The 19387-nt window shown below is 49.7% G+C and overlaps 1 protein-coding gene across 1 annotated transcript; it reads left to right on the forward strand.

Annotated features, from left to right (window-relative positions):
- Positions 1-1182: 1182 nt before the first annotated feature.
- LOC123090385 (uncharacterized) lies at positions 1183-19068 on the forward strand. The gene is made up of 24 exons (XM_044511709.1): positions 1183-1440; positions 1530-1644; positions 3337-3602; positions 3996-4244; positions 6962-7156; positions 7408-8289; positions 8415-8693; positions 8942-9835; positions 9940-10551; positions 10799-11692; positions 11820-12395; positions 12535-12683; positions 15341-15486; positions 15961-16046; positions 16153-16206; positions 16293-16358; positions 16437-16497; positions 16854-16963; positions 17059-17309; positions 17888-17994; positions 18077-18144; positions 18271-18348; positions 18445-18567; positions 18687-19068. The coding sequence occupies exons 1-24, from the start codon at positions 1330-1332 to the stop codon at positions 18846-18848; spliced, it is 6534 nt and encodes a 2177-aa protein (XP_044367644.1). The 5' UTR covers positions 1183-1329; the 3' UTR covers positions 18849-19068.
- The last annotated feature ends 319 nt before the right edge of the window (positions 19069-19387 follow it).

The following is a 19387-nucleotide window of genomic DNA, read 5'->3' on the forward strand; positions in this document are numbered from 1 at the left end:
CGGACCTAGTGATGGTTTATGCCCTTTCTATGTGGTACTTGAGACCGGGAACCATATCCTCTTCTCGTGTACGGCGGCAAGGGGATTTTGGACATACGTCCGCGAGGAGTTGGGGCTTGACTGGGAGGCCCTAAATCTCGCAGACTTTTTCCAGCTTAGGGCTTTACAACCGTCACCGCATCGCCGCCTATTTTGGCTTATTTTTGTGGCGATGTCGTGGACTTTTTGGACGACTAGGAATAGGATGATGATCGAGAAGGTTTTCCCGAAGAAGGCATCGACTCCTTCAAATTCCTTGCTTTCTTGCAGCACTAGCACCCGCTCTTGAGGCAGCGTGATTGCGACCGACTTGGCATGATGATGGATGCGCTTTTGGCTTCGGCGCGTCGATTATCGTCCCCGTAGTGCCTCTTAGCGGCTGCCACTAGGTGGCTCTTTTTTCTATTTCTTTTATGCTTTCTTGGGCTTGATTGTGCTGTGGCCCCAGCCGTTATCTATCGGGTGTTGTTCTAATTTGAATTGTATGGACCGTTGCTTTGTTTATAAAGCGGGGCGAAAATTTATTTCAGGAGAGAGGAATAGATTACAGAGGAGAATGGCAGCGACCAGATTTGTTGAATGATGGAGACCGGGGATAAGGAAGCGGAGAATGGCAGAGGTGAGTTGAACAGAGGACGTTCGTACGAGGTCGTTGTCGGAGGGAACGGCTCCACAAGCTGACGTGGCGAGCACCCTGCACCGTGATCAGTGCGGCAACATGAGACGGGAAAACAACCTCCAGGCTCAAAATTCTGACGTTCGGCCGTTATCTTTTTCGTTTTCGTTTTCACTTTTTTTAACATAGTACAGACGTAAGCGCTCATATATACACACGCATATGCTCAGTCCTATGACCACGCACATGCACGCCTTACCCCTATGAGCACCTTCGAGAGACTGAGCCGGCATGCCATCTCGAGATTTTACAAAGCCATCACAGACGCCTCGTAGTCGACAGGAACGTCTCCACCTACTGACTGCGTATCGCCCGGAATCCTGAAATAAATTCAGGACAAATGCGTGGACCGGGATTTGAACCATGGATTTTGTCTTTCAGCTAGCTTGGGATTTTGGTCGCATTTCACTGAGCGGTGGGGTCTTCCCTTATTATACAGATACAGATTTGTATACTCGTATAGGCGTGTGTTGCGAAACCCCACCCCCGAACCCAAAGCCAAGGACGCAAAGAGGAAGCGCGTCGTGTTCCCCTCCCCGGTCAGGTCAGATCTGGCCGCCTCTCTTCGACGAGTCTAGCAGGGTCCCCCGGGCCGCCGCCGCCGCCGGCAAGCAATGGCGGAGGAGGGCCACCCGTCCCGCTACGTCAAGCTCACCAAGGACCAGGACGCCCCCGGCGAGGACATCCGCCCCGGCGAGCTCAACCAGCCCGTCCACGTCCCCCAGGTGCGTCCCCCTCCCCCCTCTCCGCGTCTCGCCCGTCCCCCGCGCCGCTCCTGCCGTCTCACCCCGTCGCCCGATCCGGTCTGCTGCAGCTCGAGGGCCGGAGGTGCGGCGAGTGCGGCCAGGTCCTCCCGGAGAGCTACGAGCCGCCCGCCGACGAGCCGTGGTCCACCGGGATCTTCGGTTGCACCGACGACCCCGAGAGCTGTACGTCTTCTCCCGACCCCCCTTTCCTTCCCCCCTCCGCCCCATCCTTCACGGCCGCGCTAGCGAGTCAACGACGCTGCTTTGATTCCTTGCGGCGCCGCGCCTCCCGTGCCAGATTCGTAGCCTCGCATGTTTAATTGGCTGGGTGCCTTGCCTTGGTGCCAACAATTCGATCAACAGTCTCGAGTGCTTAGTATCGAACGGATCATGCTTGCCTGAGATCTCGTGCAGTATGACTTCATTGAGACACTGTATCCTGTATGGTATGATGAGTTCATTGTGTTTGGCGCCCTGTATCGGTTCCTTGTCTTGTCCTTCAATTCATGGTGCTCGAGGCGACGGCGCGCATAATTCAGACAAGCTGTCAATAGAGAAAAACAGGGATTGATGGATCTAAATCGCTACCTTGTAACTCTGGCTAATTTTTTACTGCTGAATTGCCGGATTGGGGTTATGCCCAATCTTGTGTTGCGGTTAATGGTACTGGAATTTATTACAGTAGGGCTTATACTCCTGGGATCGCCGAACTGTATGTACCTGCTGCTTATGTGCATGCATGCAAGGGAGAAGTCGACTGTTTAGCGAGATAAAAGAGTCAAGTGGTGCCAATTGTCGGTAGTATCAGATATGCCAGAAATGGTTCACAGGTTCATGTGGACTTGCTGGTTGAATGTGGTGATTTTAGAACAATCCTTTTGTATCTCAGTATATGTGGGATCAAAACATTACCCTTTAATCACAATCGTTAGGAATCTGTACAGAAGAACACTAACCTGTAAGTTCTGAACTTCATTGACTGCTATTTGATTCTGTGTCATGCTTGGCTTCCTACAATCGGTGCTTTACAATCCTAGTGAAATCAGTGCACTGAACAAACTTTTTCTTTTTCTGTCTCAAAGGACTAAGGGAGCTGTTGCACATTCTGTTACCACAATTGTTTAGTAGGGATACTTTTGTTGTGTTTGATGTTGCCATTGGACTTTTACAGCCCTGCTTCGTGCTTTCCTTGTGTGGTGATAATGAATTGGAGTGAGTACTGCTAGTTTCTGATAAATCACGGAACAAATTTTGGATTCCAGTATTCTCTTTTTTGAGTGGAATTATTTCTCACCAATACTGCAAGTCTGCAAACAGTATATGGTTTTGCTTTTTTGTGAAGAGCTGTCCACCTACCTCTTCACCGATAGAATAAGTTACCCTGGTTTCTTCAACTTTGTGCTATGACACGAGTTCCAGGTTAAAATCATTTCTAATGTTGAATAGTGTACTTTTGCTTAAATTCTTGGTACTTTTATGTTATGTCGTTTGGTTATCACTTGTTGCACTTTTGCTCTTGTATGCATATTCACAGCCCACTTAAACATAAGAGAAGACTGCGAATATTTCTCATAGCTTTAGTGTTCTTTTTTATCATTTACTTCATTGTTAATCGGTTCTATCCTCTTGTTGTCTAATATACTTTGCCATGATAGTAGTTCTCACTTCTCAGCAGTTTCATGTGCGTCTTTCTTAATGGAACTTTCAAATCTAAACGTATTGAGTAGTTAAACATAAACTTACTATTTGTTTCTCTGCACTTTATTCTTCATTGTTTTCATTTAGATGATGGCCATATCTAGAATATTCTGTTTAGAGAAAGCTTGCTGATGAAACAATATCTAAGTGTCAGACTGTGCCTTCTCATCATGCCAGGTCGCACTGGATTGTTCTGTCCTTGCGTGCTGTTTGGGCGCAACGTTGAGGCCCTCAGAGAGGATATCCCTTGGACAACGCCTTGTGTTTGCCATGCTATCTTTGTGGAAGGAGGGATTACACTTGCAATCCTGACAGCAATATTTCATGGTGTTGACCCAAGATCAGCATTTCTTGTTGGAGAAGGTCTGGTGTTTAGTTGGTGGCTGTGTGGTACCTATACTGGCATTTTCCGTCAAGAACTCCAGAAGAGATATCATCTCAAGGTTAGAATATGAAATCCCTGCACTGCTACCTTTGTGCTGTGTCACATACTTTTGCATCAATATGCATATCGAAGCACCATTCTTAAGTAGTGACTACTAGACTTTGTGTAGCCAATTTATGGCATCCTGAATTTGTTTCGTCATATCGGGGGAGCTCTTTGAATTACTCATGAGAAAGATGCCGACTATAGCTTGTATCTTGATGAAAGTTCAGTTTTCATCATTGATACTGTTCTGACAAGCTGGTTGTATAGTTTGGTCTGTTTGTTCTTAGCGAACTACGACTTGCTTGATGGTTGTAAACTGATTTCTGTGTGGACCATCTTTCTCTTAGTTATCTGCACTTGATTTAACTGATCTGTGATCTGACCTCGTGCTTGTTTCTTCCCCCAGAACTCTCCATGCGACCCATGCATGGCCCACTGCTGCCTGCACTGGTGCGCCAACTGCCAGGAGCACCGCGAGAGGAGGGGCCGCCTGGCCGACCACAGCGCCGTGGCCATGACCGTCGTCAACCCGCCCCCCGTGCAGGAGATGAGCATGTCGGAGAACCGCGACGCCCCCGCCCCCGCCAACCCAGAAAACGGATCATCCAACAAGGCCGAGCTCGAAGCGCGCAACAGCGATCACGACGCCGTCGACGTCATCCCTCTATAGGCCAGGCCCAGCCAACCAAAGAAAGAAAGAAAAAGAATAAAATCCAATGGAATTTTGATGTACAAAATTATGGCAGTGTTAGGATAGCAGCATGATCGAGGAAGCGAGCGAGGCATGAGAAAGGAAAGATTTGACCCTCCGTGAATTTGTTTGTGGAATTGCTGATCGGTGTTCTCGTCTCCAGTCTTGAACCATTAATTACTGTAACTCGACATAGTTCGTTGTCTACTGAGGATGGTTTTTATGTGTACTTGAAGAGTTATTTTGCGTCGTTAATCGGAGAAGATCATCGGAGCTAATTATGTTATTTTCATTCATGTGACTTGCCTGCTGAATCAACTACCTAAGATTCATTCAAAAGTGCATGTAATCTTTCTGAGTTTTTTTCTGGAAAGATGTGATGTTTTCTGAGTAAATTACAGTACTAAACAGTAAAACGGGGCTACCTACGGCCCCCCAGAGCAATTATTACTAAACAGTAAAACGGCCCCCCACAGCAATTTAAGTGTGCTAACCGTCCGATTATGCTAATCAACGGTCGCCCTCGGGTAGATTCTGACGTACTTTTCCCCGTCACATGTTTACCCCCGCTCGGCCAACATTATCGGGCCGCTGCTCCACAGGTGGACCTGGCCGTCACCTCCTTAATCGGGCTGTTCAAGTACAGGCCCAGCAAAGTAAAACTTTGGCCCATTTGCTGTATCTCCATAGCTGCTCCCCTCGAATCCTCGTCCCTTGGAGCTCCCGTTAATAATATGATTATAAAGGTGTGTTACTAAATCAACCAGTCGATCCTGTTAGGATTTAATTAATTCTCTTAATTAAAGGGATAATCCTCCCTATGTAATATCTCGTGTGGTTGTTTCGGCAACCGTCACGACCCACTCTTACGCCCCTGCGAACAGACACATCTCTTCGTTCGCGTCTGTTCCCTTGTATGTATACTGTCATTGTCAATGGAATAAGTGACAGTTGATTCATTCGATCCTCTCTCGATCTCAATTCGAAACAGATCCGATGGCAGAAGCCTGGCTATGAAGCTCCCGAATCTTGCTAGCAGTCTTAATTTCCTTCATTTTCCTCGCCCCATGCTGCCACCTCGTTTCCCTTCTCCCCATGGTCTTGAATCTTCTCTTCCTTCCTGACCTTGCTCTATGCGTTCTCCCATATCTCTATTATGAGACGGGATAATAACCACACCGCGGACATGATTGATTAAACCTCATCTGTTGTCCTCGAGCGCACAAATGTTTGTTTCTTTACTTCTCAGTTTTTGTTAAAAGATATGGGTTTACTTAATAAACTTGTAGACATTAAGAGATTATATGTTGACACCCTGCTCCCAGGTTATACTGGCACATTATAAAAGATTAAAGGTCCACGATATACTGTTGGCACCTTGCTCCCAGGTTGCGCTAAACTGATAAGCTACTTTCGCATACATAATTCTTAAATTAACAAACTTCTGGACAGCGGCCCATGCAGGTGCCTATAAACAAGCATCGGGCTATACAGGTGTAGCCTTTTATACTATATATGAAACTGAGATAAAAATGATTATTTCATTTACACCATTAATAGATTATGAATAAGCATGTAGCATATTCCAGTTACATGCCTCACAATATGGCCATTTAGCTATTAATTACGAAAAATTGTTCCGCCTAGCAGAATGAATTTCAACAAATAATGGTGTGGGTGAAAGCTTTGTAAGCCGAAGATGGACATCAGAAGGCTTGCATGACTGATATATGGAGTTAAAAGCTCTTTTACCTTCATAAAATTTACACAAACTCCTATTTGGATCATTAAAATTGGCGGGCGCAGCAACACGCGTCATCATGGTCTAGTCATTACGGTAATTGGAGGTTCAGGCGGTTCAGACCTGTTGTTTTATTTTAGGACATAATAAATAATGTTTTTTACAAGTTTTTTTAATAGTAAAATCATGTGAATTGTGGCTAAGGCCCGCTACATGCTGATGGGCTGGGTCGCTAAATATGCACGGCCCAGGCCCGCCGGTCCAGCAGAGCAGAGCTGCACTCTGATCTAGTACGTAAAAAAAACTGAGCAGAGGTACACTCGACTCTTTTTTTTTTTTTTTTTTTTTTTGCGGGGAGCTACACTCGACTCGACCAGGTCGGTCATCTTCCACCCCCAAATCCGTCGCGCCGCCGCCTCCCTCCCCCCCCCCCCCCCCCCCCCCCCCCCTTCTCTCCCCAGGCACCGAGGCCTCGCCGGATCCTCGCTCCGCCGGGAGGATGCCGTCCCTCGGCCCGGAGACGGCGGGGGAGGAGGAGGAGGAGGCCGACCGCCGGCGGCAGGAGGCGGAGGGGAGGATGATGGAGCTCGCGCGGGCGTGCGGCGAGCTGGGGACGCCCCCGTCCCCCCAGCGCCGTTCGAGCGCGCGCCTGCGGCGGCCGGAGGCGCCGCCGGCCACGCAGACGCAGGTATGCCATGCCGCCACTCAGTCCGAACCTCTTCAGCCCAACATCCCTAGCTTGGTTGGAAAATCTTGGCAGATTCCTAATAGTGGATCGTCTCAACCTGGATCATGTTTCCATGTTTATCAAAGCACATTGACAAGATACATTTTTTCCTCATAAAAAAAAGAGATTGGGGCTAATGTGCTGTGCTGCTTCTGAACTTCCACATGTTCAGGCCCTGAACTTCCTCTTCTGACCGCTTCAATGTTTTTGCAGTGTGATGAGTTGGTGAAGAGATCCACCAAGAGGAAGAGACCTCGTAGCACCGCGTATGAAAACGAAGCTGATATGGAGCGCCAGGAGGCGGAGGGGGGGATGATGGAGCTCGCGCGCGCGTGCGGCAACCTGGGGACGCCCCCGTCCTCGCAGCGCCGTGCGAGCGCGCGCTTGCGGCGGCCGGAGGCCACTCCGGTATGCTATGCTGCTACCCTGAACCTCTTCAGTCCCTCATGACTAGTTCAGTTCGAATCTTTGCGGATTCCTGACGGCGGACCGGCTCAACCTGGAGCATGTCTTCATCATGTTTATTAAAGCACACTGATAATAAGATACATTTCTTGTAAAAAACGATTGGGGCTAGAATGGTTGCATTGGTTTTTCCTCTTCTGAACTTCCACGTGTTCAGGTCCTGAACTTCCCGTTCTGCTCCATTGTTTTTGCAGCACGAGTTCGTGAAGAGATCCGCCAAGAGGAAGAGAGCTCGTGGCACTGTGTATGAAAATGAAGCCGATGTGAAGCTTAAGCGGCGATTCAACAACACCATCAGGTGCTCACTCAAGGAGTTCTTCGAGTGCGCGGAGCTGCTCAAGGACCGGCACGTGGCGAGGGTCCGCAAGGCGGGGTTCGGCGCCATGCTGGACGGCAAGGTCAGGGGGCTCATTAGCCGGCCTCTCATCGGCTTCCTCATGGGCAAGATAGACCCAGCAACCATGACAATGAAGCTAGGGGAATCAAAGGTGATTGCTATTACCAGCGACGCCATTCACCACCTTTTTGGCCTGCCTCAAGGAGGGCACACGGCCCCGAGGCCTTCGGAAAGTGGCTACGACAATGCAGTGATGAAGCTGAAGGTAGAGCTCGGGTTTAAAAGGTCTGATAACGTCATGACGAGGGATCTGCGGGGTCTGCTTAAGCGGCTGGTGGAGGACGAGGAGAAAGATGAGTTGGCACTCAAGGTTTTTTTCTTGGTCGTTTTCATGAAGGTGATCTGCCCGGGGGCCTCCGCGCGCGTCTCTAGGGAGGCAGCAATGCTGGAAGATCTGGCTTTTGATAAGATGGCGGACATGGATTTCTGCCAGCTGCTTGTCGACGAGCTGCAGAGAGCGGTGGTGAGGTATCAAAGTGGCAAGGCTATCACGGGCTGCGCCATCGCGCCCCTCTTGATCTACCTTGATTGCTGCAACTTGAGGAAAGTTTCTGAGTTGGATACGCGGACGCCTCGAACCCATTTCATGACCGTTGATAACCTTAAGAAGATAGCCAGCGCCGACTTGATTGAAAAGGGGGGTCCTGATCCCCAGACCTGGCTTTACGGCAAATTACCGGTGAGTTTACTTACTTGATATGCTTTTGGACTTCTTCCCTTATTAGCAGTCTGTACTTCCCTTGTTCATCATCATCCTTTTGTTTTGTTTGGTTCGATGTAACCTTATGTTGTTGCTTTTTTCAGTGGAAGGCTCATAAGGACATAGTGTACTATGGATTAATTGTTGAACCAATCTGTTCTGTCCCACCAATTGCCGTGCCGGATCTTCGCGCCGCCAAGAGGATGCCGTCTCTCGGCTCGCAGACAACGGGGAAGGAGGAGGAGGTCGACCGCCACCGGCAGGAGGCGGAGGGGAGGATGATGGAGCTCGCGCGCGCGTGCGGCGAGTTGGGGACGCCCGCGTACCCCCAGTGCCGTTCGAGTGCGCGCCTGCGGCGGCCGGAAGCACCGGCGGCCACGCAGGTATGCAATGCGGCCACTCTGAACCTCTTCAGTCCAACATCCCTAGCTCAGTTGGAACCTTTGCGGGTTCCTAATAGTGGACCGTCTCAACCTGGATAATGTTTCCATGTTTATTAAAGCACATTGATAAGATACATTTTTTTCTTATCAAAACAAGATTGGGGCTACTGTGCTGCATTGGCTTTCCTCTTCTGAACTTCCACATACTCAGGTCCTGAACTTCCTGTTCTGCTCTAATGTTTTTGCAGTACGAGTTCGTGAAGAGATCCACCAAGAGGAAGAGAGCTCATAGTACTGCATATGAAAATGAAGCCGGTATGAAGCTTAAGCGGGGATTCAACCAGACCATCAGGTGCTCGCTCAAGGAGTTCTTCGAGTGCGCCGAGCTGCTCAAGGACCGGCACCTGGCGAGGGTCCGCAAGGCAGGGTTCGGCGCCATGCTGGACGGCAAAGTCAGGGGGCTCATTAGCCGGCCTCTCATCGGCTTCCTCATGGGCAAGATAGACCCGGCAACCATGACACTGAAGCTGGGGGAATCAAAGGTCGTCGCTATCACCAGCGATGCCATTCACCACCTTTTCGGCCTGCCTCAAGGAGGGCACACAGCTCCGAGGCCTTCGGAAAGCGGCTACGACAAGGCAGTGATGAAGCTGAAGCTAGAGCTTGGGTTTAAAAGGTCTGATATCATCATGACAAGGGATCTGCGGGGTCTGCTTAAGCGGCTGGTGGATGACGAGGAGAAGGATGACCTGGCGCTGAAGGTCTTTTTCTTGGTTGTTTTCATGAAGGTGATCTGCCCGGGGGCCTCCGCACGCATCTCTAGGGAGGCGGCAATGCTGGAAGATCTGGATTTTGATAAGATGGCGGACATGGATTTCTGCCAGCTGCTTGTCGATGAGCTGCAGAGAGCGGTGGTGAGGTATCAAAGCGGCAAGGCTTTGTGGCAGGCTATCACGGGCTGCGCCATCGCGCCCCTCTTGATCTACCTTGATTGCTGCAACTTGAGGAAAGTTTCTGAGTTGGATACGCGGACCCCCCGTACCCATTTCATGACCGATGATAACCTTAAGAAGATAGCCAGCGCTGACTTGATTCGAAAGGGGGGTCCTGATCCTCAGACCTGGCTTTACGGCAAATTACCGGTGAGTTTACTTGATATGCTTTTGGACTTCTATCATTAGTAGTCTTGTACTTCCCTTTTTGTTTGGTTTGGTTCTAAGTAACATTATGTTTTGTTTTTTTGCAGTGGAAGGCTCACAAGGACATAGTGTATTATGAATTAATTGTCGAACCAATTTGTTTGGTGATGCCAATTGCAAGAGGTGCCCAGATCCGGCATTCATCGTTGAAGAAGACCATTGGCCCCCAAGGGGCAGTGGCTGATGACGCTCCAGCTCCAGCCGTGGCAGGCAGCAGTAATGGCGTCGCTCCTGAGTCCGAGAAGAGCAATGATAATGTTGCAGCTACAGCCCTGAATCAGATTGATGTGCTGCTGGCAAGAGCATGCGATCTATCGCGCCAAGTGCCTACTTCAAGTGCCCGACTCAGCCACACCGAAGGCATTCTTCCACCGGGGCACGGTTTTGATGCTGAAGCCGCGAAGCAGGGCCTCTCGAAGGAAGCCGCACTTCTCTACCCAGGCACCGAGGCCTTTCTGGATCCCCGTGCCGCCGAGAGGATGCCGTCTCTCGGCTCGGAGACGGCGGGGGAGGAGGAGAAAGTCGACCTCCGGCGGCCGGAGGCGGAGGAGACGATGGTGGAGCTCGTGCGCGCATGCGGCGAGCTGGGGACGCCCCCGTACCCCCAGCGCCGTTCGAGTGCGCGCCTGCGGCCGCCGGAGGCGCCGGCAGCCACACAGGTATGCTACTACTCGAACGGTCAAACCTCTCTACTCCCACATCGCTAGATTAGTTGCAAATCTTCACGGATTCCTGATGGTGGACCGTCTCTACCTGGAGCATGTTTTCATGTTCAAAGCACATTGATAAGATACATTTCTCATAAAAACATGATTTTCCTCTACTGTGTTGCATTGATTTTCCTCTTCTGTACTTCCACATGTACAGGTCCTGAACTTCCGCTTCTGACTGCTCTTGTTTTTGCAGTACGAGTTCGTGAAGAGATCCGCCAAGAGGAAGAGAGCTCGTAGTACTGTGTATGAAAATGAAGCCGATATGAAGCTTAACCGGGAATACAACAAGACCGTCAGGTGCTCGCTCAAGGAGTTCTTCGAGTGCGCGGAGCTGCTCAAGGACCGGCACCTGGCGAGGGTCCACAAGGCGGGGTTCGGCGCCATGTTGGACGGCAAGGTCAGGGGCCTCATTAGCCGGCCTCTCATCGGCTTCCTCATGGGCAAGATAGACCCAGCAACCATGACAATGAAGCTCGGGGAAGCAAAGGTCGTCGCTATCACAAGCGACGCCATTCACCACCTTTTCGGCCTGCCTCAAGGAGGGCACCCTGCCCCGAGACCTTCAGAAAACGGCCACGACAAGGCAGTGATGAAGCTGAAGCAAGAGCTCGGGTTTAAAAGGTCTGATAACATCATGACGAGGGATCTGCGGGGTCTGCTTGAGCGGCTGGTGGAGGACGAGGAGAAAGATGAGTTGGCGCTCAAGGTTTTTTTCTTGGTTGTTTTCATGAAGGTGATCTGCCCGGGGGCCTCTGCGCGCGTCTCTAGGGAGGCGGCAATGCTGGAAGATCTGGATTTTGATAAGATGGCAGACATGGATTTCTGCCAGCTGCTTGTCGATGAGCTGCAGAGAGCGGTGGTGAGGTATCAAAGCGGCAAGGCTCTGTGGCAGGCTATCACGGGCTGCGCCATCGCACCCCTCTTGATCTACCTTGATTGCTGCAACTTGAGGAAAGTTTCTGAGTTGGATACGCGGACCCCTCGAACCCATTTCATGACTGATGATAATCTTAAGAAGATAGCCATCGCTGACTTGATTCAAAAGGGGGGTCCTGACACCAAGACCTGGCTTTACGGCAAATTACCCGTGAGTTTACTTACTTGATATGCTTTTGGACTTCTTCTTGGATTAGCAGTCTGTACTTCCCTTGTTCATCATCATCCTTTTGTTTTGTTTGGTTCTAAGTAACCTTATGTCGTTGCTGTTTTTTCAGTGGAAGGCTCATAAGGAGATAGTGTACTATGAATTAACTGTCGAACCAATCTGTTCTGTCCCGCCAATAGCAAGAAGTGCCCAGCTCCGGCGTTCAACGCCGAAGAAGACCATGGACCCCCAAGGGGCTGCGACCGATGATGATCCAGCCCCAGCCGCGGCGGGCAGCGGCAACGGCGCCGCTCCCGAGCCCGAGAGGAGCCCTGAGAATGCCGCAGCCACAGCCCTGAGTGAGATCGACGTGCTGCTGGCAAGGGCATGCGACTTATCGTGCCAGGTGCCCACCACAAGCGCCCGGCTCAGCCGCACCGAGGGCATCCTTCCACCCGGACACGGTTTTGATGCCGAGGCCGCGAAGGAGGGCCTCTCGAGGGAAGCCGCGCTCCTCGACCATCTGCAGAAGGCCACGTTCCACCTCCGCTCTTCGTTCGCCCTTTTCAAGAGCATGCAGGACGACCGGTGCGGGCCGTACGAAGACGAGGCGAAATCGTTCGCCAAGCGGATGGCGGAGCAAGAGGCTGCTGCTGCTGCGGCGGCTCGAGGAAGCGAAAGAGAGACGGAGGCGCCCGCCGACGAGGTCAGTTTCGTGGCGTATTTATTATATATGAACATTGGCGCTGCTCTTTCTTTCCTTGTGCACGAAATGTGTGTGCTTCCTGATGCCTGGGTTTATGAATTTTGCTTGCTGCATCGGTTGTTTCTCCTTCTGTGCGCAGCAGTTTGAGGAGGATGTTGATGATCACTTCATGTCCTGCGACGATGAGGATGACGTGGAGGAGGAGGAGGAGGAGGCCGCGTCCCCGGTCTCCACTCCCCCGCAGGACCTGACGGACGACGACGACAAGGATCCCGACTACGCGGGGTAGCCCCCGCGACGATGAGGCTCCCGGTGGAGCAAACGAAGAGGAGAATGCCGAGAATGCGCCCGCGGATCTTGCTCCGACCGACCGACGGAACCAGTGCAGATAACTGTAGAATCGACTTGGTAAATCGGCTATGTGTTTGCCATGTACTGCTAGGCGTTAGTGTCACTGAATCTTGCGGGTGCTGTTTGTTCTTGAGCTGCCGGCGTTTTGCTCCTTCCGTAAATCTCCGTCTTGTTTGTTGCTGAATAACTGAGCATGGGAAGATGTCGGTTTTCTTAGGCCTTGTAAAATGCAAGGTGCTGAGGAGAGGTGCTCGGAGAAAAAAAATATATCATGCTTTCCTTAAGCATCGGTGTTTATTTGTACAGGGCGGACACTTAGCTAGGCGTCTCTCATCTAGAAATAGACACTGATGCTTTAGAAAAACCCGATTTATTTTTCTAAGCACCTAATATTGTACAAGCCCTTATACAACTGGGAGGTATTGTACAAGCCCTTGTACAACTGGGAGGTATTGTACGAGCCCTTATACAACTGGGAGAGGGCGGCAGTTTGGAACGTTTTTGCAGGCAGTTTTGAAAATGTCGATCAAATGGGTGGCATGAGAAGAGGGTCAAATTTTTTTTTTCACTTTTCATGTGACCGGCCATGGATTTTTGTGTTTTGCAACAAAGAAAAATGGACGGATTTTTCATTGGCCCAGGGGATGAAAATGGATTTTGATTCACACCTACACCCCTGCCCGTTTCTTCTTCCTCTTCTTCCTCTTCCTCTGCACGAAATAGGAAGTCAGTAAGAAACGAGGGGACGAAACCTGCCCCTGCCCTCATCCGGGCACAAAAATGAAGATGTTGATTACTACAATAAGGCTTGCTTTAGTGCTTTTAGGGCATGTACATTGGTTGATAAGATAGTTTTATCTTAAGTCTTCCATGTGATTTAGAGATGATAATTTTTTTTGCCTACAATGGGTCATCTTTTAGCCTTATCTTCAATAACTATCAATTCCTAAAAAAATGGTGAGACATATTGTGCTAAGAGATCACCTCTTGTCTTCTCTTAAATAAGAGAAGACAAGCCTTTTCTTATGAGTTCTTTCTCCTTCATCTCATCATCTATCCTACGTGGCACTTCTAAGATAGCACCATTGTACATGCCCTTAGTTGTTGCTAGGTGGTCATTATACTGCTTTTTTTAGTTGTTGATTTTTTTGGCAACGCTAGGCGTCGGCATGCCGGCCCAAATAGTTCGGCCGGTTGAGCCCTAGCCGTTCGGTCCAGCGAGCAGTTGTCCGATCTACACGTTGACTTCCCCCTCTCCTTCCTCTCCGCGCGCAGCACGAGCGTTGCTCCCTATCTCCTGGACGTCCTCTTGGCCTGCCAGCAACCACCCCCTCACTTGCACCCCCTCTCTCCGCTACTCCCACGCTGCTGGATGCCGCACTCGCCGCCGGTCGCCACCGTCTTCTCTCATGTTTTTCGCCGGATCCACGCATGCAGCAAAACTTCGCCCGTGGGTTATTGCAGCTCCCCCTCGCTGGTGATGGTCGCGGCTTCGGCAACACCAGTCGCTGGTTGCATGCAGCTCCCATGGCCGCACATTCCCGCTTTCTATTGAACGGTCGTCCCAAACGGAGACAACGGTGGTAGCAGAAATGTCAAGTCACTGTCGTAGCTGGATGTAGGTCACCGTTGCAGGTAGCAGCCATTGCGTCTAGAAAAAGAATGGATGTACCAAAAGTCGTTGCCGAATGTAGCAAAAACCCAACGCTTACAGCAAAAAAGTCGTCGTCGTCGTCGTCGCAGGTCGAGCTTGGTCGTGATGGATGTAGCAAAACGTGATGTTGGTTGTAGCAAAACCGCGACGCCGACTGTGTGTTGTAGCAAAACGTGACGCCGGTTGTAGCAAAAATACTATGCCGGTTGTCGCAAAATGTAATGCCGGCTGAAGCATGTAGCAAAAAACCGCAACGTTAGTTTTTTGATAGGACCAGCGCCGCCCCGTCCTCGCCGTCCAGCGCGTGCCCGTGGTTGCAGGCTTGCAGCTCTGGTTGCTGCGCCCTGATAGATGGTTCCCGTAGCTTCGCCGGCGGCGACTCGAAGCCGTAGTTGGGCGGAGGCCACGGCTAAGATCCGAGGGTTGCAGACGGCCATGGCCGCGGCGAGCTAGCGGGGATACAAATTGAGGAGGAGGATGGGGGAGGGGCTCGTCGACCATGAAGGGGAGGCGGCGTTGGGCGCCGTCGCACGCTGGCACTCGCCGCCGGTGAGAGAGCTTCTGGAGGTTGCGAGCAGCGTGGGGAAGGTTGTGGTGGAGCAGAGCCGCGATGGGCTGGAGGCGGAAGAAAAGGAGGAAAAGTCGCACGGGCCCCGCCATATACACGCGTCTCACGCAGGGTGGTTGTTTCCGTGTCACGTAAGCCAGCGTGGCGCGCGAGCAGTGGAAAGTTCGGCCGACGCACCGGCTCCAAACGTTTACCCTTGTTTTTTTTATTATCTGTACTGCCTTGACAGACGATGAATAGAGCGGAAGTTTTTCTTTAAAAAAAAATAACTTGTGTTTCACACTTTTTTCCCATGGGATAGAGTTCATTTTTTCGCAACCCCTTCTTCTTCTTCTTCTTCCTCTGCACGAAAGAAGCCGTACTGTAGTCCAGCAAGAAACGGAAGATGCGGAGGCTTAGGGTTCAGCTCCCATGGCGGCTCCCCGGCCCCCACCGCCTGCTCCGCCTCTCCCGCCGCCTCCACGCCTCCGCCGGCTCCGGCGCCGGCGCCGGCGCCGCCGGCGCCGGCGCCGCCCAAGGTATCCATCCGTCCGCCCATCTGTCTGTCTCCCCCCACCCACAACTTGTCATACCCGCCGCGGATTCTGCGCCGCCGCCGCCGCCGACTGCGTTCCCCGTCGGGGCATCCGCGAATGCGACGCTGCCGCTGCCGCTGCTGCTACTAGCTTCCGGGCGGGCCGTGTAGGGACTAGCGACCGTCGCAGAGTTCGCTCCGCTGCTCTGGACCTGGACGACTTCCGCGGACTCTGCGCCGCCGCTGCCCACCGCGGTGCTGCTCCCTCAATCCTGCTCATTTTAACCTCCCCCTCTCCCTTTTTGGGCTTCGATTTGAGCAGCAAGTTCAGTGATACAGCTGAAACACTTATTTAGTCACTCTACATCTCTGAAGCCCGTCAATTTTTTCGTCTGTTTTGTTGTGTTTCCCAGCCGTCTCAGGGTGTGTCAGTGTCACTGCTGATTGTTTGTGCGTGCTTGCCCCTGTCGGTTTTCAGGCAAGTTCCTTCTGCCCGGCGCCTCGGCGGCGGTCCTTCTCATGCTCGGCGTTCTGCACGCCAAGCGGATGTACGATGACAAACAGGTAGGTAATCTGTGCAGGCTTCAACAATGTGTGTGCAAAACATCAACACCAACATCTTGTTCAATGCGTCAATGCGTGTGACGCTTTCTTTCATGAGTTATTATAGCTCGTCGAAAGGAAGGAGCAGGGAATCGAGCCGGAATTCTCGCCAGATCTTAAGGTGCTCTTGTTGCTACTAGAACTGCCTGTCTTCGTTTCTCTTGAAATTCGACACATGGCTGCGAGATGACGCCGTTTTTAATACAGGCTTCGTTTCTGAGGCTTCTACCGCTGCGTTCCATGTCGCGTGTCTGGGGATCCTTGATGGAAGTGGTGCGTATTCTTTGCTGCTACAGAAATTGTGTCTATTCTTTCACTGCTTGATTAATGATTCAGTTTAATTTCTTGCAGGAGGTTCCAGTGTTTATGCGTCCTGCTATCTACAAAGCATGGGCCAGAGCATTTCACTCCAGTATGTATTCTTGTGTTGTGATGTGTTCTTAATCTACAGGCTGTTAGGCAAAATTTAGTTCTCCAGTGTCTGACTGATTTGGCTTTCAACGCATATAATTCTTGCAGTCTATCATCTAATATTAGTTAGTTTGTTCAAATGAATAATGTACAAGAAGCTTGATACTAGTATGTAGCAGCGCCAACAAAACAAGTTCTTCAGAAAATTTTAAGCAAGTACTAGCGCTTAGTGGCATATATCTGGTTTTCTTCTCTCGTCTCTACTGTGTATGATGAAATCTGGATATTTATTATGCTTATATTTGAGAAACTTCATGTTCATCTTTGAAACGAGATATTGGCTGTTCCATACTGTAGATTTGCAAGAACCTGCTCTGCCCTTGGAAGAATATCCTTCTTTACAGGCATTCTTCATCCGCAGTCTCAAAGAAGGGTCAAGGCCTATCGATCCAGATCCAAATTGCCTGGTAACTGGTAACTATATATTATTCCGCTATATGTCTAATGTCGTGATGGTTACAGTCAAGACTTATCTGATCTGTGTGTGGAATTCTATAATTAGGTGAGTCCTGTCGATGGGAAAGTTTTGCGGCTTGGACAGCTCAGGGGTCCAGGAACCATGATTGAGCAAGTCAAAGGCTTTTCTTATCCTGTTTCTTCTCTTCTTGGTGCTAGTTCATCGCTTCATGATGCCACAGAAGAAGATATTTCTGGAGAGCCAACAGAACAAAATGTGCCTGAGAGCTCGAATGCAAAATCATGGTGGCGAGTATCTGTGGCTTCACCTAAACTTCGGGATCGAACACTGCTGAGGTATTCATAATTAGATTTAGAAGTGACATATCTGAGATAATTGTATAAGCTGGTTTAGGAAAGGCAAGCATAATAGAAACCCTTTGATTTGTAGGGATGTTTTGCCCACCTTTTGGAAATTTTGGCCTTCTGAGTGTTTCAACTACCATGCCTGTAGAAGCCCTTTCACAAGTGCACTTTATATCTGAGATGTATATGCTGTCCTGTTAATTGATGCTTCCAAGTACATATATGCAGTCATGTTTGATTTACTGGCATTTACTTATGTTCCAGTATACCCTTTCCACTTGAAATTTGCTTTAGTACATGCATGGGCTCTGTTCTTGTGGGATTGCCCATGACATCTGTGTTTTTGTACAGAAATCTGGCTGCATTGTTCATTTCCAGATTCTCACTAACAAAAACTTTTTTCTGTCATTGTTCAGATTTTTTTTACAAAACTTATTTCTCTTTTGTGTACTTTACTACTTTTTGTCTCTTCAAGTTGTTGTGTTACTGTTAAATGCCTCTCAGCACATGTTACTGAATGTGCTCATTTCAACTAATAGTCGATATTGACTTCAACTCCTACTTGCCAGCCCGAAGAGGGGGATCTTTTATTGTGTCCTGTATTTACACCCTGGTGATTATCATCGAGTACACTCTCCTGTTGATTGGAGTATTTTCAAACGTCGACATTTCTCAGGTTTGTGTTTATTTTATTTTGCAGTGTACTACCTGTGAAACTTTGTGGGAACTTGAGTATTACAAACATGTTGTGTTTTCAGGTAATCTTTTCCCAACAAATGAACGTGCTGTGCGGACCATCAGAAACTTATATGTCGAGAATGAAAGGGTAATTTCACCATCTTACCTATTTTAGCATTATGTGATAAATGCTGGTGAACTATAGCAGAGCTGTTTATTTTCAATCTTTCATTGACACTACTGTTCTTACTGAACCTGTCACTGTTGACGATAGGTGGTACTTGAGGGTCAATGGAAAGAAGGTTTTGTTGCAATTGCAGCAGTTGGTGCCACTAACGTTGGCTCCATCAAAGTACTTCTGCACGACATCTACGCAAATCTGGACCAGTCCTAATTATGCATCAGAAGGATTTCTATACATGTTACTAATGAATTGTACTGTTTCCAGCTGCTCATCGAACCGGAGCTGAGGACAAACGGTCCAGGGTCAATGATACTTCACTCCCAGCCTTACGACGAGCGTGTTTATGAACCTGAAGGCACTGGCATGATGGTTAAAAAGGGACAAGAGGTGAACGCAGCCCCCATTTTCACCGATGCCTTACTTGATAAATTGCTTTGGTACTTGAGCTATTTACTGATGTGCTGCATCTCAAGAGCAAGTTCTGATGCCCGTCCCGCCATTTCCAGGTAGCAGGATTCAACATGGGGTCGACTGTGGTCGTCGTATTTGAAGCGCCCCTGTCCAAGGCGAGGGAGGACGGGACGGTCTCATCGGATTTTGGCTTCTGCGTCAAGGCTGGCGATAGGATTAGGGTTGGAGAAGCCATTGGTCGATGGAGCCGATCGTAGCGCTGGTTTAGTTCCACCATAGGAGTAGCCCATTTTCCAGCTTGGAGTTTGCATTCCGTCCTGGAAGGGAAATGTTATTTTGTGGAGAATGCTGGTAGTTCAGAGGGGTTGAGAAAATCGTGTCGTGTTCTGAATTTTGAGAAACGCTTTTACTCGGTAGTGCTACAAAATCTCTCTGAAACATGAAAAATGGATCAAAACATATCGTCCCTACTGTTCATATATTGTACTCCTATTGATAGTTTCTTAATCACCAGTTCTGGAGGGCAGAGCCAAGTCATCCCTTGAGGCCTGCACAACCACCGTGGCCAATTAGAAGTCTTCACTCATACTCCCTCCGTCCCTACAAAGTACAAAGTTGAGTCATTTATTTTTGGGACCGAGGGAGTATTTGAGAATTTTTTGCATAAAGGACCACATGTGCCAATGAATTGCCAAAACGGAACAACTCCAAAGACCATTGACAAAAGAACTGGTTTATTTTTGGAACCGAGGGAGTATTTGAGAATTTTTTGCATAAAGGACCACATGTGCCAATG

The sequence above is a fragment of the Triticum aestivum genome, chromosome 4B (assembly GCF_018294505.1).
Source record: "Triticum aestivum cultivar Chinese Spring chromosome 4B, IWGSC CS RefSeq v2.1, whole genome shotgun sequence".
In the NCBI taxonomy this organism is placed as follows: domain Eukaryota; kingdom Viridiplantae; phylum Streptophyta; class Magnoliopsida; order Poales; family Poaceae; genus Triticum; species Triticum aestivum.